This window comes from Falco rusticolus, chromosome 3, assembly GCF_015220075.1.
Source record: "Falco rusticolus isolate bFalRus1 chromosome 3, bFalRus1.pri, whole genome shotgun sequence".
NCBI lineage: Eukaryota > Metazoa > Chordata > Aves > Falconiformes > Falconidae > Falco > Falco rusticolus.
Window position 1 is genome coordinate 102,891,835 of NC_051189.1, and position 20,484 is coordinate 102,912,318.

The 20,484-nt window shown below is 44.4% G+C and overlaps 2 protein-coding genes across 3 annotated transcripts in view; both read left to right on the forward strand.

Moving 5' to 3' along the window:
- The first annotated feature begins 3,378 nt into the window (after positions 1-3,378).
- LOC119144530 (uncharacterized protein C10orf95-like) lies at positions 3,379-4,494 on the forward strand. Its single transcript, XM_037380031.1, has 2 exons — positions 3,379-3,594; positions 4,039-4,494. Exons 1-2 carry the CDS (start codon positions 3,379-3,381, stop codon positions 4,492-4,494), a joined length of 672 nt encoding a protein of 223 aa, XP_037235928.1.
- The window catches only part of LOC119144741 (tubulin polymerization promoting protein), a 67,016-nt gene continuing 50,222 nt past the window's right edge, over positions 3,691-20,484 (forward strand). For both annotated transcript variants that reach the window (XM_037380466.1, XM_037380465.1), the window contains exons 1-2: positions 3,691-3,802; positions 17,417-17,734. In XM_037380466.1, coding sequence (XP_037236363.1) covers positions 17,424-17,734 — 311 coding nt within the window. In that variant the 5' untranslated portion in view covers positions 3,691-3,802; positions 17,417-17,423. The remainder of the gene's footprint in view (positions 3,803-17,416; positions 17,735-20,484) is intronic.

Here is a 20,484-nt window from a genome sequence, read left to right on the forward strand (position 1 = left end):
TCTTCAAAGTGCAACCAGAAATTGTTGTTAGGTTATTGGATAAAAAGTTCATCTCCACACACTAAATATAGCACAGAACAACAATGGAAAGCAGGATGGGTCAGGATGGGTCGGGTGAAAAGTAAAGTCAGAACTCTGAATTTTAGGAAAGCAAACTTCAAGGAGTTAGTCAATAGGACTACCTGGGAAACTGCTCTTAGGGACAGGGGAGCAGAACAGAGCTGACAGATCTTTAAGGATGCTGTAGGGTGCAAGAACTCTCGATCACCAGCTGTAAGAAAACAGGAAAGGAAGGCAAGAGACAAGCATGGGTAAGTCAAGACCTGCTGGTCAAACTAAAGAGCAAGAAGGAAATGCACAGGCAGTGGAAGCAGGGACCAGGACCAGGTATCCTGAGAATAGTATAGGGACGCTGCCCTGTTATGCAGAGGTGGGATCAGGAAGGCCAAGGTGCAGCTGGAGCTGAACTTAGCAAGAGATGCAAAAAAGATTAGCAAGAGCTTCTACAGATATGTCAGCCAGAAAAACAAGGTCAAAGAAAGTGTACTCCCCTGATGAACATGACTGGCAAACTGGTAACAATGGACAAGGAGAAGGCTGAGATACTCAACAAATTTTTTGCCTCAGTCTTCACTGGCAGTCTCTCTTCTCACACCTCTCGAGTGGATGGACCTCAAGGCAGGGACTGGGGGAGAAAAGTCCCTCCCACTGTAAGAGAAGAACAGGTTTGAGACCACCTGAGGGACCTGAACGTACATAAGTCTATGGGACCTGAAAAGATGCATCCCAGAGTCCTAAGGGAATTGGCTGATGTAGTTGCCAAGCCACCTGAAAAGTCATGGCAGTCAGTTGAAGACCTGGTGACTGGAAAAAGGGAAACATTGCACCCATTTTTAAAAACAGTCGAAAGGAGGGCCCTGGGAACTACCGACCTGTCAGCCTCACCTCTGTGCCTGGGAAGGTGGTGGAACAGATCCTCCCATGCCAAGGCACATGGAGGACGAGTAGGTGATTCGAGACAGCCAGCATGACTTCACCAAGGGCAGGTCTTTCCTGGCCAGCCTAGTGGCCTTCTGCAGTGGAGTGACTACATCAATGGACAAGGGATGTAGTCTATGGATGTTGTCTATCTGGACTTCTGTAAGGTCTTTGACATGGTCCCCCACAACATCCTTCTCTCTGAACTGGAGATACGGATTTGATGGGCAGACTGTTTGGTGGATAAGGAATTGGCTGGATAGACACATCCAGGGAGTAGTGGTCAAACACTCCATGTCCAAATGGAGATCAGTGATGAGTAATGTCCCTCAGGGATCCACATTGGGACCAGTATTGTTTAGTATCTTCATCGGTGATGTAGATGGTGGGATTGAGTGCACCCTCACCAAATTTGCAGATGACACCAAGCTGAGTGATGTGGTTGACATGCCTGAGGGACAGGATGCCATGCAGGGGGACCTGGACAACCTCAAGAAGTGGACCCATGTGAACCTCATGAGGTTCAACAAGGCCAAGTGCAAACTCCTGCACCAGCACTGGGGCAAGCCCCGGTATCGATGCAAGCTGGGGGATGAAAGGATTGAGAGCAGCCCTGTGGAGAAGGACTTGGGGATGCTGGTGGATGAAAAATTGGGTATAAGCTGACAATGTGCACTTGCAGCCCAGAAAGCCAACCATACCCCGGTGGCATCACTAGCAGCATGGCTGGCAGGTGGAGGGAGCTGATTCTGCCCCTCTGCTCTGTTCTTGTGAGACCCCATCTGGAGTACTGCATCCAGCTCTGGAGTCCTCAGTACAGGAAAGACATGGACCTGTTGGAGTATGTCCAGAGGAGGCCACAACAATGCTCAGAGGGATGGAGCAGCTCTCCTGTGAGGGAAGGCTGAGAGAGTTGGGGTGGCTCAGCCTGGGGAAGAGAAGGCTCTGCGGAAACCTGTCTGCAGCCTTTAAATACTGAAGGGGAGGTTATAAGAAAGATGGGGACAGATTTTTAGGATGACCAGTAGCGATAGGACAAGGGCGAATGGCTTTAAACTAGAAGACAGCAGATGCAGACTAGATGTGAGGAAGAAAGTTTTTGCGATGAGGGTGGTGGGGCACTGGCACAGGTTGCCCAGAGAGGCTGTGGGTGCTCCATCCCTGGCAACATCCAAGGCCAGCCTGGCCGGGGCTCTGAGCATCCCGATCCAGCTGAAGGTGTTCCTGCCCGTGGCAGGGGGGCTGGGCTAGATGGCCTTGGAAGGTCCCTTCCTACACAAACCATTCTAACAATCTATGATTCTGTGAATTTTGCTTCCTCCTGTTTTTATTTTTTTAAATGAAGCTCAAATAAATAGTGAAATTTGTCTGAATTCTATCACAGAATAAAATTTGGGTGATTCTGATTCTGCATATTTTGTAAGATTGATGGTATGGCTTGTGACAGAAAATTCTGTCACAGAAACAGATAGTTGTATTCTAAACTGTGTAGGATAGGTGAGAGAATTGAAAATAATGTAGGACTAGCCCCATATTAAACATTAGCAGAATAGTCTCTACTATCATACCTTGTTTCATGTTAATCCATATTGCATTCATTTTTGCCCTTGAGAGCATGTTCTGATTTAAAGCTGTACCTGTCCTAATCTGTGCCTCAGCTGTATGGCAGGCACTCCTCTGGTGTCTCAGGCCAGCTTAGGCCTCACAAAGGGTGCGTTTGTGCCTGTGTGATGAAGGAGAAAACTTGGGGGGGAAAAAAACCAACGTGATTTTGGTTTGTGCTCTCTTGAGAGATCGCAAGTCCAGTTGCCACGCTGTACCACAAACCCCCGGTCGGTAGTGCAGCCAAACTCCACCCCAGCATGACATGGTCTTAGAGCATTTATGACATTCTGGGTCATCCCAATGGTTGCCATAAGATACTGAACTAAGGGTTTATAAGGTAGTTTTAGAATAGCTCATAAATTATTATTGTGCTTCTTAAGGCAAGTGTAGGTGTATGACTGTTTTAGAGGTTCACCCTGCACCCCTGCTGCCTCCGAGGCACTGAGGCTCCGCGGCGCCGGGGCTGGGCCACCCTGCTCCCCCCTCATGGCTGCAGGTGGGCGCCTCAACCCGACTCCCGCGCAGCAGCCGCCGAGTCGCGGCCCGCCGCCCCTGTGGGCCCCGGGCGCCTGGCTGGGGGGCTCCTGGCTGCGGGGCGGGCCGGGGGTCGCGCAGCCGGTGCCCCAGGGTAGGGGGGCTGCGGGCCGGCGGCGGGCCCGGGGAGCGCCAGGCCGTAGGATGCGGCCGCCGCACCGCGCACCCGCTCTTTTGCACGGCGTTTACTTGCTTTGTCAACAACCGCAGCCTAAAGCACAGCCGAACGGCACCCCGGGCCCAGGCGAGCCAGGGCCCGGCATGACGCTGGGGGCCGCCCTTCGGCCCCGGAGAGGGGGCGCGGGATGCGCGGAGCCGGCCGGGCGAGGTCTCACCTGGCCCGCCACGCCACGCCGCCAGCTGCTGGCGAGGGAAGCGGCCCAGTGGCTGCCGCCCGCCGGCCTCACCTGCCGCCGGCACCGGGCAGCGAGCGGGGCGGAGCGGAGCGAGCAGGGCAGCGCCAGCCACCGCAGCCATGTAAGGAGCGGAGGCGGCTGCGGCCCCGCGCTGAGCCATTACCTCAGGCTCCGCGGGGGGCGGGAGCGGCCGGAGCGGCGGCCAATGCCCGGGCGACGGGGGCGGTGCCTGCCGGGGCGGCCGCGCCGGCTTGACAGGGGCTGCGGAGCGCGGCGGAGCCGAGCGAGCGGCGGTTAGGCTGCGGGACCTGCCGCCCCCGGAGCCGGCGGTGAGCGGGCGCCTGTGGCAGGGAGCGCGGGGGTGGCGGCGCGCCGGTAGCTGATCCCAGCTGAGGAGGGTACGGGGGCTCTCGGTGCCGGGGGAGCGCCCGGGGGGGGAGGGTGGCGCCCGGCGGGGGCGCGCCGCCCGGCCCGGCCGCGCCGCCGTTGTGTAACGCGGGCGGGGGGCTGCGGGCGAGGCGGCGGCTTGCCTCCGCTGGATTAACCCCCTGCTACCCTCCCCCAGGAAGGGCCGGCGGGGAGGGAGGCCCGGTACGGAGCCGCTTCTCTCCGCCTGCCCGTCGGTTCTCGCACCTCCACGGCAGCGGAACGGTGCCGGGGCGGCCCCGCGCTCCTGCGGCCGCGCCCGGGGCGGCGAGGGAGGCCGCGCCGCCGTTGGCTATCGGCCGGAGGCGGCGGAGGAGCCGCCGCTGCGTGCCGCCGGGCGGAGCGGGTGGCCCGTCTCCCGGAGGCTGACAGGCGCAGCCGTTCGGTGCCAGACGCGCAGGTGTCAGCTGGAGGCTGCGGGCTCCGCCGCCCCCCGGCGCCCTGCGTGAGGCGGCCCCGGGCGCGGGGCTGCGGGGGGCGCGGGGCGAGGCGGAGCCCCCGGGCCGGCCCGGACTCGCCGGCGGCCCAGAGCGGCGGCGCCCCCCAGGTCCGCGTGGCGCCCCCGAGGGCCGAGCGCGTGCCGCGGGGCCAGTGAGCTGCGTGCGGCGCCGCGTGCCCGCGTGCCGGGCGGGGGTCGTCGCGCGCAGCGGGTGGCGCAGCTGCCGGGGCTGCCCGGGAGCGCGGAGGAGGGGCGGTGTCGCCCCCGGCGTGGAGCCGGGCGGCGGCGCGGGGCTGCGCTCACCGGCGCTGCGCGGTGGCGCCGTGCCCGGCCGTGCCCCGCAGCACCGCGCCTCGGGGGCCGCCCGGCCTCAGCCCGGCCGTGGAGCGCGGGGGCTGGGGGCTTCTCCCACCCATACTGCGAGCGGGCGGAGGAAGAGCGGAGCGGCGCGTACGCGCTCCCGGAGTCTCGGGCTTAAAATACCACGGGTGGCTATTTGGACGCGCGCGCTGTATTTACTTTGAGATGTCGGTGCTCGTTTTGCTAATCGTTTAGTGATGAGCTGCTGCTTTTTCGAATTATGTTTTTCACACCGGCTCAACCTCGCTCCTCCCAGAGCCAAAATAAAAATAAAATGCTGTTTCGATTGCTCTTGTGCCTCTGTGGGTGACAGTCATAGGCCTTTAAATAGCCGGGCCCCGGTGATTGCTGCAGCGCGTGCCCGGCTCGGGAGCGGCCGCGCGGCTCCGGTGCAGATAAAGTTCCCACAGGAGCCTCCTGCAGTGCTCGCGCTCGGCCCTCGTGAATGTAGGAACAGATCTTTATAGAGGGAAGTACACATCCAGCAATTCTGTGCCCCATTTAAACTGTGGCTTGAATGTGGTGAAAAATAACATCTTTTAATTTAGTTTTCGTGGTAGGTATATTTATGCCAGCTACTTTCCCTAGGCAGCTGTATGATGCAAGTTATTTTTATTTATTGTACCTTGCAAAAAGAAGGCTCTTAAAGAGTGAGGCAGGCAGTTAATTTATGTTTAGTGTATTCTCATTATAGGCAGAGGCAATTAATTGTTTTTCGTGTATCTCGGAATGCTTTAAAGAATAAACCATATTTAAGCTTGGTAACTTGCTCTGAGATGATAAGCTTAATATGTAAATTAAAATAATATCAATATATTTTTCTTGCTTGGCACACTTTGATTGTGTAAAAGTCTTTGAGTGTGAGAATGTGACTGTATTCACAATCCTGTATCACTGTATGAAGAAAAATTTATAACAAGAACAGTCTTTCCTGTAGTCACTCAGTGATGTCATGTCCTTTCTATTTGTATGTGCATACTGCTTGCAGCCCTTGCATAAATGATACTCTTTTTCAGCAAGCAACAAACAGGGGTTTGGGGTTTTTTCTCCCTCTAAAAAAACATTTTTATGCCATGTGTAACTGAAATTAAATGCAGGTGTATAATTTTAACCCCTAGTGTTTCTCTGCCATAGTGGCATGACTACTACTAATGGCATAAAAGCATTATGTGGGCATAAATGCTTTTAGGTGCCTCTGCCAGTGGAAGAGAAATTAGTGGAAAAGAAACATTTTGCCCACTGTTTATATTGCCATAGTGTCTAGGAGTTGTGGTCAGGGACCTTAACTATATCTGTTGGGTACAAAAACTTGGGCCTGGCCCTCAAAATATTGTGATCCAAAATACAGAACAAGATACTGTTAAATGATATAAAAAAGGGAATGCAGCTGCTATTAAGAAGGATACATTGGTACATGTGTGCATTATCCGGCTAGGTATTTTCTTTTTCTCATATGTTGGAGCAAAGGAAGTTGTAGAACTTCATGTAAGACTTGCACGGTTCTCTGAGGGAAGTTCTGATATCAAAGGGTGATCTTGGGATATGTAAATGGTTTGGGGGAATTTTTAAGTGTATTTAGCTTCACTAAATGCTGAAACAAATTAAATTTAAAATAAACCAAACACCTACATTGACCCAATATAAAACATTTTATCTTCAAGCTACTTATTTTTTACCGTAGTTTAAATTTAACACCATTTAAAAACATTTTGAAATGGAATTTTTGTTTAGAAAAATCAAAGTTATACAGGAAAAATCACATTGCTTTGCCTTTTCCCCAGTGTTATCTATAAATTGTTTTAGTTCTTTCTTCTTCTCATCTTCTTTATGTGCCCAAACCCACAAAAAATACATGGTAACAAATACAGCTTCAACAGAAAGAAATTTCTTGGTGAATACATCTTTCTGCCCATCCCAAATTGCCATACACAGAGGTACTGCAAGAATTTCCCATCACAATGTAGTCTGGTTATTGGAATATTTTGAAATAGTAGTGAAAGTAACTGTGCATTGAGAGGGTGTTATTGGTAAAATACTCCAATATAAATATGGTATTTACGTTCACAGGGCCCGTACATGTGATACAGGATGAGTATGCGTAGCCTGGCTGGGTTTCAGGGAGCTTCTTCTGACTGGATGTTCACCTTAAACGCTGATGGAGCAGAACAGACTGACTGTGCTGGTTGTTTCTTGCCTCACAGTGGTGTGTCCATCAAAGGAGAGGGAGATTTTTACTCTGTTGTTAGTTGTTATGTGTAGTGGGTGGGCAATTAAGATTCCCTTGTAGCAGAAGAAAACTGAACTGTGTCAGGACCCTAAGGCAGACGTGGAGAAGCCCAGGTTCTTACTCTTGCCAGTTGTCTTAAGATTCCCTCTTCCTTTTCTTTTCCTCCTGGTCTTTCCCCTGCCTCATAGTGTTCTGAGTGCGTGATATAAACTTACCTTCTCCGTGTTAGAAAACCAGAAGCATACAGACCAAAGTTTCAATGTGTTATGGGGCAAGTGAAAAGAAAAATGAATCTGCAGTAGAACCATCTTAGATAATTTTATGAGGTTAATTCTTGCCTGGTTTGGCTGATCTCAAGAATATGCTTGTGTGTCAGTGTCCATGTATTGGAGTATTTGGCAAAGTGAGCACAGAAAAACTTCTTTTAAAAAAAAGAGAAGTCAAGGATGTAACAGGTTTTGGTTGAATCTCTTAGGGATGCAGTCTTAGTTCAAACAAGTTCTTAAATGCACAGTTGAGGAGCGCTGTTCTGTTGGATCAGTGCTAAGGAGTTTTTTGCGATGGAAATTCAAATGCTAAGAGGTCTTGCTCCCAAAAGTGTTCCTTCGTTGTTGATGAGACTATTTTTAGATTAAAAACAAATCTGTGTCTGCCTGTCTCATGTCATTTCACAATCAGAAGGACCAGTACCCAAACAGTTCATCTTAGTGAAGCTTATAGATGTGAAATAATTATTGATGATTTAGCAAGGGAAGTATTCCCCTCCTATTTTGTACTGAGCTGTGGGTGGTTGAAAAAAATCTGTACTTAAAGGTTAGTTTTGGGGGTTTTTTGATTCAGACAAAACTGAAGCACCAGACTTTTAAGAACATATAAGAGATCTTCAGGCAGTCTAATCTGACTCAAGTAGTATTTGCTTGACGTTAATTACCTGAGACCAATAACATACACTTAGTCAAACGTCTCTGAAAGACAGGTTTTTATCAACGTTCTTCTGCATTAAAGGAACTCTAATGTGCAGACATCAGGTTATGAGCAGCAATTCTTGGAAGTTACCTGTAGTATTTCCCATGGTTGATTGTCCCTCCCTAAGAAAGTCTTATTTCTAATTTGCGTTGGCATAGCCTGAATTTTCAGCTGTTGAGGTTTTTGAGATCTTTTGACAGTTAAGAGCCATTTAGTATGTGATGTTTGAATACCTTGTGGAAGTGACTTTAATTGCCTAACAGATCACATTGGTGGCATTCTTTAAGTCTTACAGGTAAAACATCTCATCTCATGATTTTATAGCTCTTATACCATCTCCAGTTCTTTGATCAGAGGTGATGCTTCATGACTATTAAATCTTACTTTCAAGGCCTATAAGTCTCAATTAGCTCATTTTTTCTTGAATCCAGTTCCATCCCTGTCAATAGTATTGCCATAGTTCTCTTGATATTTTTGCATATAGGTGGTTACAAAGCTCGCTGGCATTCAAAGTCATCTCCTTGCTGTATGGTCTCTGACCTCCTTTCATGGAGTGGTTCTTTATTGCTCGTGGCTTTTGCAGAAATATTTTGGAAAGGTTCTATGGAAGTTCAGATTAGTGGTCTGCTGTGGATGCGGGTGGCAGGGAGGGTACAGTGTGTAGTGATGAAGAAACGAGGCTAAGCAAACTCTACAATTGTAATGGTACAAGCCAGGGAACCTGTACTCAGCTAATCTCTGAAGTGATGATGATAGGCCTGGCATGTTATTTGGAGCTATAAATTAATTGTAAGACTAACTGCTGCAGAGAGCAGCTGTTGTCTACCAGTCTTTTTGGATCTGTGGTTCCCAAGTCTTTTTCTGATACACCGTGAAAAAGTACCTCGTCGAAATAGTTGAGGCTCCTCTTTTGTTGTGCTCTAATCAGTGTCATATTCACTTTATTCTGTGAAGGCTGTTCTAGGCACTGGCTTATATCCTTGCCTGTGTGTGTAATTGCAGAGCAATTGTGTCCAGATTATTTCTTCATCTAACAATGATAGCAGCCTAGTGGAGCTCAGGATGAATACTTAGTAAGTGGAATCCTCAAGTGGGATAGTTGCATAATGAGGAAAAAAAAGTGTGATAGGAGTTCACCAGTACATAAATGTGTGGTGGATAGCTGTATTTATGATTCTGCCTTCACAGTTGAAACCTGGTATGACGCAGTGGTATTACAGTATGTTGTAGAGTTAGTCAAGAGTTATTTCGTTAAAGAGTTTTTGTGTAGCTTTAAGTGTTGTCAAGTGAACGCATGCCTTTTGAAACAAAAAAGTTCTAATACAACTATTGCTGATAAAGGTGTGTATATGTTTGTGTATAGGTGCTTCATTTATGGGTATATAAAGAGGTGGTATTTTATGAAGTAGTTCTTTGGAATGGAGGAATGTAATTTACTAACAGCTAAACTTATATTTGTATATAAATGATACAGTACCAGTAACTGTGTAGGCAGGTAGCAATAGTTTTTAGAAATAGAACAGTAGAAGCCATTTGCCAGCACTCAAAATTATTGTGTTTGGTAATGTGTTTTCTAAGGTTGTTCTTTTAATGACACACGTAACTTCATCACAGTTTGAAATAGTGTTTTGCTGAGGAGAGAAACTGGACAGCTAGACTAACCACCTTTTTTGTTACTCTGTGTGTCCTGCTGAAGGTCTTAATGTAGCTCTGTATGATCTAGCCAGCTTTGTCTGTGTCCATAATGCTGGGTGCATGTATATCGGTCAAGAGAACTCAAGGTTCAGCCATGCAGTTCCTCATAAAGCCTGTGAAAAGATTTAATTTTCTTTAAATAAGGGTTGGTTTAAATGTAAATAGAGTTGTTAGCTTTGCTTGGTCTGCAGTGTTCCCTGCTCATTTTCCTTCTGCTATATGCTAGGGAAAATGGATGGCACTCATGCACTTGAGCACCACACGTGGAGAAATACATTCAAAGTACAACTCAAAAGAAAAATGCCTTAACTCTGGTTCCTACAGATAGCTCTGAAGGAGGCTTTAGGACCATTATCTAAAGCATTGCATCTTATTAGGAGGATGTTGCATTTCTCCAGTTGTATATCACTTCCTTCAGCTTGAATGTTTATCCAAAAATGTGGGAAAAAGATTCCATCTTCTGTGCTTTGTCCCTGCTGTTGTTATTTTGTATAAATAATTACAGACAAAATAAATGAGAATTCCTTTTAACTGCAATTCTGTAACATTTCTAAAAGAAGGGGAAGATAGTTCGGGTACTAAAATAAAACAGATGCAGTCAGACAAATTTCAAATGCCTTGCACAGTTTGACAGTGTTATGCATCCAGTTCACTCATAAAAATAGCACCTCTCGTGCTCGTTGAAGAGGTGCTTTCTTTTTTTGCTCAGATTGGCTAGAAGGTCTTAAGAAATCTTGGATGACAGCTATTTGTGGTGTAGTGAATAAGTTTTACCGACAGCACACCAACAGTGCAGAAACAGATTCTGATAAAGGTTACATGTTAAGTACTTGCATGCTTACTAACACTTGATGCGCAGGAATGATTAGCAGGAGAATGGAAGGTAAAACCGGGTAACAATTAACGTAAAACTACTAGGTTGTGTACCTGTGGGCAGAATTCTTTGTAGCATGCCTATTTTCTAAAAGCCAATAAATGAGCTTTCAGGTTTAAGACCATCTAAGAAATATCATTAGGAAGGCTGTTAGTTTGTCTGGGTTGAGGAGCTGAGAATGTAAGTACAGAGAGGCTGAGGCTAATGCATTTATAAGAGAATGGCACAGAAATATTACTGCTTATTGTGACATAAAACAGAAGTAAAATTGTTAATGTTAACAATGTATGGTTCTTCAAATCTTTATGGAATACCAGATGTACCTCACCTTGCTGGCAGTGTTAACCGCATTGCAAGGGTCCACCATCTTTCTCCTTTCCCCCTACTCTGTTTCTGGTTCTCCATAAAATTGGTAGATATCTGACTGCTGCTTTCTTGAGCGTTCATTCACATATCTGATGTGATCACATACATGAGAGATACTGTCTGACAATGTAGAATCATATTTTCCTTGGCCAACTAAACAGATGCATAGATGCTTTTGCAGATGAATCTGTTATATTTTCCCACCCTTTGGAAGGTGAGGATGCCAGGAAGATCAGTTGGGTGCCATTTGCCCATGAACTGGGGAATTTTTTGATCTGAGTATCCGTTACAAAGAGCAAGAGTATTGGAAAGCCTGCATACTCGGCTTAAGGCCAGCAAGAAATGGAATAGAGTGCTTGAAAGAATACTTTTACTGTTTTTTTTAACCTGCTGGTGACATTTTGCAGATAGTAGAACAGTATCTTTGCTTATAAGTCTAGGGTTTGTGCTGTGGAGTACCTACTTGCCCTTCTCACTTAAGAGCTCATGGAGACAAAAGGTACAACAGAATTGCTGGGTGGCAAGGAGGTTGCAGAAAGACTGTCTGGGCAATCTCTGGTTTGGATTATATCTTGGTGGATATTTAGGGCACAGTTAGCGTATCACCTCCACTCTGCCTTGTGGCCAAAGCTCTATGGTGTGACTGTAAGCAAAGCAGAACCTTGGACTCTGCATAAAAAGAACAGCAAAAAGCATTGCAAAATCAAGAATTCGTAGATTTTTGCTGCTTAGTTGCCTGGGGCATATGGTGGAAAGGGTTAAGAATTTAGGGAGGGGATCAGGACTAAGATTGAGAACTTGAGCAGATACTCCATTTTAGGGCTATTTTATCCAAGTTACTGTCTTTGGGCTCAAGATGAGGAATCTGGACTGCAGACTTTGGATTTTAGCTAGAGGATGACCCCGATGCTCAGTGTAAACATAACTTTGGGGTCTTTTGGGGGTTGTGTCGCAAATTGCAATGGAGCTAGGTTGCACCTGAGAAATAAGGCTGGCATATGCAAAGGTGAGCATTACAGGGAAGGGCAGATGTTACTGCATTGCAGTTGTGCCATGGTGCTATTGAATGGTTTCTTGAAATTTGTCAGTCTCGGCAGTTTCCTAAACAGAGGTCTGCTTGATGCTTGAATGCTTTCTGCCATTATAAAATTTGAACTGAAAGTGTTCCTTAGTTCACAGGACTTTCAGTATAGTTTTAGTCAATTCTTGGTTGGTAAATATGCTGAAGAATGAACAGTTTTAAAATAAGCTGCCTTTTCCATTACCTGAATTGTATCTGAGGCTGCTGTAAGTATCAACTGTAGTGTTCTAGTCTTTTGGACAAATAGACTGTTATTAATTTCCATGCCAGTTAGTGCTGCAAGAATACTTCCACTAAAACCTGGTTTTGTAATACTTGCAAATGAAAGCAATTTAATGTACATTGGGACAGAATATTCCTAGCATTCTAGGGGCAAGCTAAACAAAGCAGATGAGAAAGTACATGGTATAGTTCAAAAAGTTAGCTATTCACACTTTTGATAGTTTTCTGTTAATTTTTTTAAAGCATTTTTTGATGTGGAGATCATAAACTGGGTTAATACATTTGCAGCTGGTGAGACTATATTTCCTTCATAGAGCCAGAGAACACTGGTTCTTCTGAGCGCTCCATACAGTCATGTACCTGCTTTGTGTGGCCCAATAATTAAAGCAGTGTGGAGTACGGGTCCTAGGGCCCTCATTATGCTCTGAACTCTGGCAGCAGAACAGACATGTTTCTCTGTCCTTCTGCTTTGGCTTCCCTGTCTGTGACATGGCAGTGAGGCTAACTTCTGTTACAATCTGTGCTTCCTGAGCAGATTAGCCATGCACTAGTTCTCAGGGACAGGGAAGATGCTGCAGTGAATTCTGACCAGGTAGGACACATGGATATTCTGTAGAGTTGCATAAGCTGCAGAAGTTGTTGGCAAAAATACTCTGGGTTTTAGTAAGACTTCAGGTCTTCCTTGTTGGTGCTGAGAGATGGATTGCTTCTAAGAGCAATTCCCCCAAATCTAAATCAAAGCTGTACCAGAAATTTCTGCACTGCATTATATTGATACCTGGAGAGGATTTGGGTAAGTGAAAGAGTGTGAATTTGTAGAAATCTTTCAGTAGAGCTGACAGTTGGTCGGTACTGAGGCTTTGGGTTTGTTTACATGTACCTGGTGTTCATGCAACTATAGAGAATCAGCAAGTGGAATTCACAGGAACAATAGCTGCTTGTCTCCCTCATTTTTGGAAGAATCCAGATTAATAGGTGGCTTTATCTGGGAGAGCTCTCCCAGCTGTCTGTCAGCAGATGAGTATGTTTTGTAGTTGCTGGCTGAAAGGAAGTTCGATGATATGAGAAAACTTTTTCTAATGGGTTAGGCATACGCTGAGAACACAGATCTACACTTCCAGTCTATTTTAGCATGGGCTAGCCGTGACCTCAGTCAGTTTGATCCCTAGCTTAATCTCTGTCTGCATAGATATCTCTCTGTGATGTGCTGTGTTATTTACCTGTTGCAGAGTGGGAGAAGGGACAAGAACTGCTTTTTCATTATGCTAAAGGAGTATTACATGACACAGACTATAGCAGATCATAACACCTGGTTGCCTAAATATTTTGTGGATTTCTGGAACTCCATTTTTTGGGAACAGTTCTTTCACAAAGCCTTCTGAATTCTGGCATCTGCTTATACCTCTTTCTTAATTTTTGTGATGTGGACCTGCTAGGTTGGAGCCAGAAGTACTTGGAGAGGATGCGATGGGTGGCTAGTCCCACCTCCCTTCCCTCTGCCAGCTCTGGAAATGTAATATTATCTAATTGTGTGCATACTAGACTTTTTGGGTGGTGATGAAAGGTGTTTCTTTGGTTAACTGCAGTTGTTATAGTTGGTATCCTCACAGTTAAGGCTTTTGAACAGTCGCTTAATTTTATGTTACTGAATTTCAGAATTGGTACTTTAGAGTAGTCACTTTCTTTTGTCACTTCCATCTATCACCCTGCTGTGGCCCCTCCACAAGTAACTGCTAATCTTTCCTTCTGGCAGAAGCCAGCAAGTGCCTGCTGATCCCTTTGTCTAAGGGAGAAAGGGTAAGGAAGACTCAAACCAGCATTTGATCTTGAATTTTTAGCAAACAAGTTATTCTGTACTTCTCTTTTAGAGATCATTTCTTTAACGTGGCATGATCTCCTTCCTCATCTCTAATAGCTAAAAAAAGTTAAAGGAGCTGACGTCATTAAAAATCTGATGTCATATCCTGTGTTGTACAATTCTTTTCCTTCTGATATAGTATATTAATGAATATTCTCTTCAGAGTGTGTTCTTTCTAATGTTAAGAAACAAAAAATTAAGTTGAGGCTAGGTCAGTATTTTCATAAACAAGGTAGCTTCTTTTAGTAAATTTCACGCTATTACATGGGATTTTTAATAAGTAAACTGTAATTACGGTTCAACAAGAAAAAGAGTATCCATGACAATTTTTGGCAACCACAGCAGAACCCTTAGTTTAATCTATCCTTGACCTTTAGTTGGTGAGGATTGCTTTGAAATTAGTCCACTTTGTGTACCAGATTTCATCATTCAAAACTGAAACCTTTTCTGTAGAGTGTATCCTATTCCCCCTGGCCCAGAAAAACTCAAAACAGCCCAATACAAAGTTCATTTATTGATGTCTGAGGGAACTAAGTCTGGAATTGAAGTGTCTTTCTCAAGGCCAAATATGTTCCTTTAAGAATTTTTCTTATGCCAAGTTTATAAACTTTTAACGTATTAGCAACTGAAAGTAAGCAAAAAATATTTTCAATCACTACAGCTATCATATTAAAGACAGTATAAGACAGCAGTACAGACGAAAAATGATGTAGTCCTTTTAAAAATCACACCGTTCAGAAACTCGGAACCCTTTCAAGTGTGGGTTTCAGCTCATCGTTTGAAATCATGACTTGCTTTTTAAAACCCAGTTCTGCTGTGCTGTGTGAAGTTGAGTTGTGGTTATGGGTGATGTGGGACTGGACAGAGTTGGCCAGCAAGGTGCTGATACTGGCTAAAGAAAGATTTTGTTCAGGGGAGACTTAAAGGTGTAGACATGTAGTTATTTTTTCTAATTTCAGATGAGACAGAGTGGCACAGTCATTTTCTTACTTACAGTTTGTAAGCTGTGCAAGTGTCTCAAGGATGTTCACACGGAGCATAGCTTCTTGACAGAATTGCTAAGAGCAGGCGGGGGCTATCCCCAAAAATCTTGTGGAAGGTTTATTTGGCACAAGCTAAAATGGCAATGTGGTATGAGCTGCACACATCTCAGTATAACAGATCTTCACCTTTTGTCCTGTTACTTCTTCTGGAGGTAACTTCAGGTTTTAATGTCCTATACAGACATTATTCTTTTTGCTGATGTGTACTCTCCCTGCTTTCCCTTTCCACCAGTTAGTGTTAGCTTGGTAGATCTCTGGTTCTAATTTCCAGTTCTAGTAGATTTGAAATGGTGGAAGCTTGGAAGAGACTTCTGCTTTTGGAAGTCAGGCTGCCTCACAGACGGAGGTGGATCATAGATCTTCATGATCTGATTTTTTTAATGTAATTCTTTTTTGCATAGATTGTGTCAGCAGTGTTTTTGTTTTCTTCTTACATTTGCTCGTCACTGTTTTGTTAGCAAAAGAATGTGCGTAGCCTGGTGAATCAGACATTTCAGACTGATGTAGGCACTATTTTGGTAAACATGTATGCATCTGCAATACTTGTAAATCTTAAGCTACTATTGTGGGTACTTATAGTATGGAGTTTCAGTGTTGGCAGACTATCAGAAAAGTTTGTTGAGGTAAAATTGCTGTTCTTTGGAGAGAGGCAGGGTGCAAAGGAAATGGAAATGGGAATTGGTGAGTTTTTAAACTTTTTAATGAACTTCTGCATTTTCAAACTTTTTATCTCCCTCTGTGCTTTTCTTTTAATTTCAGGGTGCATCTAGAACTCTCAGGCAACAGTCAGTAAATTCCTGACATGTTAACTTTAATTTAGCGTTTTGGTTATTTGGCCGGAATTTGTGCTGGCATTGTAAACAAAACGGAAGGATCTCCAGGCTTAAGATATAACAGAGTTTTTAGGCATTTACTTGAATGTTTTCAAAATAGACAGTAGTGATTTGGCCATGCTGCATTTGCTCAAGTGTAAAGGATAAAGGTCCTTTAGTATAATTTTTATTAAAAGGTTGTTTCTAATCATGAAGCTTAGCAGTAACTGCTGCAGAGAAGGTAATTACAGTTAGTTCTGTTGCAGCTTGCAGGAAAGGGTATGCCTTGGCTACTCAAGTGACAGAGCTTAATCAATATCAGAAGAGGCAGAATTCTAGAATTGTTTCCATTGCTGAGGAGTTTGTATTGAAGTACAGTATATAAGCTAAAAGAGCTTTCTGTCTGATGCAGAACTAAAACCTTAACTAGAAATACGTATCAACCTTTGCATGTTAGTTGCATACCATGTGTAGCTGTGACTTCAGAAGAGTGGATGAGGCAAGTATAGTGGGCTTTCCAGCCCTTACCTAGTATTTGCCCAACTTCTGATACCTTAAGCACCTCTTTATGGGTTAAAATTTCTAGCAGCACCACAGATGTGCGTCTGGGCCACAGTCTGTGTGTAGCTGTTGGGACAGGCACACAGAGCACCCTATCCCTAAGCTTTTCAGTGCCTCTTGCTTCTGCCAAGCTGAGTGGGTGAGCAAAAAGCAAAGGCTTCTGTGAGATGCTTCTGGCATGATAGGTTTTTACTCTTTATGAAGACACCTGAAAATGACTTGGTGTTCTGTTTCTCAGTTTATGGTTTCTTTTAAGAGGCAAACCTGTCCTACGTGAACATGGTAATCTGAAAGTTGTTCTCTGCAGTAATGACATCCCTTCTCAGTGCTCCTGCATCATGAATGTATTCATTCCAAATTAATTCCACAGCTACAGTTCTTTGGGCATAAACTTGAGAAATGGTTTTGTTAACAAGAGACACTTGTCTAAGCATTTCTGAGGCTTCCTTACTTACTAGCCCTTACATTATATAACACAAGGGTTATAACATTAATATTTTTTGCTGCACTTTAAAAATACTTAATTTGTCAATGAATAAAAAAAATATTTAAACCCCACAGTCCAGAAAATAGTGCTGCTTATTTTTCCATCAGAAATAAAAGTAGGTAGTAATGCCTACAATGTAAAGGGAATACTTATATTCAAATCAGTAAAGTGACCATGGTGATTGCCATTGGAAAAAAAAAAAGATCACACACCCCCACAAATACCTACATGCTCTCTTCTCTTGTTGGCTGATAATGGTGAAATTAGGTTTGTGCCCCATTTTGGAATGTTCTTTCCCTGTCCTTTTTTTTTTTTTTTTTTTTAAATATGCTAGAATTTTTTTCTAGATGGGCAGAGTTCCATAGTTCTGTGTGTAGACTGTTGTTTGATGGTAGAGGGCACTGAGTTCTTGATAGCTGTATAAACCACTTACTCTTCATAAGTTGTGAAATGAATGTAGCCTGTAACTTAACAGAAAGTGAACCTAGTGCAAATTAATGTACTGAGTTTACCCTCTTCTTTGCAGCACAAAAATGGCTGACAGTAAAGGAAAGATGACCAAACCTGCGAATAAGACTCCTCCAAAGTCTCCTTCGGACCCAGCAAAGGACCGAGCAGCAAAACGATTATCCTGTGATTCAAACAGCTCCCATGAGGGGGCTATGGCAGGAGAAATAAGTGCTCTGGAAGAGGCCTTTAGAAAATTTGCCATCCATGGTGATACAAGAGCCACAGGAAAAGAAATGCATGGGAAGAACTGGTCAAAGCTATGTAAGGACTGTCATGTGATAGATGGGAAAAACGTGACAATCACAGATGTTGACATTGTCTTCAGTAAAATCAAGTAAGTTCCTTTCTGCCATCATTTCCCTGTTTCCCCAACATGTTCTGTAGATATCATCTAAACTTACCTTCTGTTGCTTACAGATGTTGCAAGGCACTGTTTGTATTTGTCACAATTGGTCTCTTGTGTTCTTCTATGAAATTGTGCTGCTTTGTCTGAAAATACAGCTTTCAGCTTCTGTCATGCTGTCTTAAATGGACTTCAGTGTCACAGGTGTTACGCTGTATGAAGAGGTATGATGTGATTGGGACAAATGCAGGCTATTTCATGAAAAGTAATTTTTTTTTTACTGCAGTAAATAATGTGAATGTTTCCTGAAGGATATCTGGATGAAGTCAGGATGTAGTTTCACATCTTGCCAAAACTTAGCCTCAGAAGAATGAGGCTAAGCTGGGACATGTACTAAAAGCCATTATTCTAATAGTCCTGGTGTCCAGCACACCACCTACTCATGTTTAAAGTGTTGTAGGGCCATGCCATACTGATGGTGAATTTGTGATGGAGACTGATGGCTGTGATTAATTGGTTAGGATTATCTCAGTGGACCTAGCTTATTCTTGTGAGCAGACTGGAGCTTTAGTTGAACTTTCTCCCCAGATTGAAAACCTAGGCAAGCGTGATCCAGAAAGTCATCAAATCCAAGGAAAGGCATTCAGCTGTTCCAGCATATTCTGTATGAAGCCCCAAATAATTGTTTTTGTTCTTGCTTGATGTGCTGAACTGGATCGTTCTCACCTGCCGCAGTATCTGATCTGATAGCCCTGTCCTCCCACCCCCACCACACCACTGTTCGATACCACAGTAACTGTTTAAAATGTCCCTCAACACAACCAGGAGTCAGACAAGCTTTAAGGAAGGTCCCTTAATTGTACTTGCAGCTCGTAGGAACATCTGTTTGGCTTGTGTTTTCAACTGCTCTGCTATAATGCTGGGGAGGACAAGCAAACCTAGCTGCTGACAAGGGTAGTTTGGAAAACTGGCTACAAGCACTGACTCTTCAAGAGTGCATCAAAGCATAGAAAGGCAGAGGAGAAAAGGCCCTTGATCTCCAAAGACTGTCCAGTGTAACATGCGCAGTTAGGATGACATTATGTATTTTATTTCTTTCTTTGTTACTTTTCTCCTTGGGGATTTTACTAGGCAATTTAAAACACTACATATGCGTGCTCCAGCCCACTTGATCTTGTAATAATAATATTAATAAATATATTTAAAAATAATAACAAATAAAAATAAAATAACTTTCTCTTTGAGTCCCTACTTTTACGTTTTGGAAGCTGTGTTGCCAGAGTCAGGTATGCTGTCAGTGAACTAGTCATTTGAAATGGATGTTTAGGCGGTAGGGTTGTTTGTTTCTTTTTTGATCTATGATAGGCAATGCTGGCATTTATTTTCAATTTTTCTTCGGCTTTCATTGACTTAAAATTTTCTCTGTATCTGTCATCTGAGAAAAAATCTTAGCGCTGCTTTCTCATGTTGGTATCTGGGCAAGTTAGTGGTAGGCCAGCGCAGTGGTACGGCATAAGCAGCTATGCAGCATTGGCAGGTACAAAGGAGTGTCAGTTCTGGTGCCTGAGGGGCAGGAGGAGTCCTGTCCTCTTCTCCGGAGGAGCTGTGAGGGGTGGGTACCCGTGGCCCCAGGGGAAGGGGAGGTGTCCCCTTGCAGCTGCTCAGCAGCCCCTCCTCAGCCCCGAGGTTCCGTCTCTGCCTCTGGGGAGGTGCCTGTTCAGCAGTTTCTCAGACCTTTCTCCCATGACCACTGTGAAGCGTTGCCATTTCTCTTGAAAGAACGTGCCATCTTTTCCTCTCTTTATCTGGTATTTAATAGTTCAGAAGAGAACTGCGTTAAATGCAAAAGCATCTTTATCTTAATTGTTTATTAATTACTTGCTTATTCCTCACCTGTGCGTGTACATATAACGTGTTTTATCCATTCTTATCTTTTAAAATTATTATGTTTTTAAATTAATACCGCTTAAAAGGCAAGTGGGGAAACTTACAGTAGCTGAGACTTGCTGTCTTTATTAGGAAGGTCTGGTTTTCATGTGCGTGTTTTCGGTAGGTATACTTCCATGTTTCCTGACGTGTTGGGTTTTTTTTACATTTTTATTCTTGAGAGCATGTGTCAACAATTCCTTTTAGTCTCAATCACATTTATTTCACATCTAGTATTTTAAGTCTTAACAAAGGAAGATTTTAATGGCTGTAGTTACTCAAGTGTTAGTAATATGCTGTAACATAGGAGGTTTATGCATAGGCTGAGTATACAGGGTTTCTCAAGCATGTTCAGACAACTGCTTTTCCTTGCTTTCTCTTTTGCCTCACATTTAACCCTAAGCTAAAGGATAATGATAGATTTGATGATGCTTCAAAACAGGCATACTTGCAAAATAAACTTTTGCTCATTTCCATTTTGCAGGCAACTTCCTCCCAGCAGAGCACAAAGGTTTTTTGACAACCCAAGTTTTTCCCCATTTGTTGAAACTCTTAACTCCCCATAATGCACAAGAGTACTGCTTCCATGCCTAATACACCCATAAGCATAATAGGGGTTATGCTTATGTGTGTCAGAAGACTCTGTACTTTGGCTTTAGGTTCTTCAGCCAGTCGGCATCTCTCGAGATGGACTCTGGGACAGCCACAGTGGTTCAGTGAGGTGGGGCTGGTGGGTCTTGGCCATTGTAGTCTGGCCAGGGAGCTGGCCAAAGGTAAGAAGAGACATCTGTCAGATCCAACTACAGTTGCTATCT

Bases quoted from the DNA above. Each gene is read 5' to 3' on its own strand.
- LOC119144530 (XM_037380031.1), top strand. From the start codon at position 3,379: ATGACGCTGGGGGCCGCCCTTCGGCCCCGGAGAGGGGGCGCGGGATGC. The intron at 3,595-4,038 runs GTAAGGAGCGGA...ACCCTCCCCCAG, and splicing joins GCGCCAGCCACCGCAGCCAT to GAAGGGCCGGCGGGGAGGGA.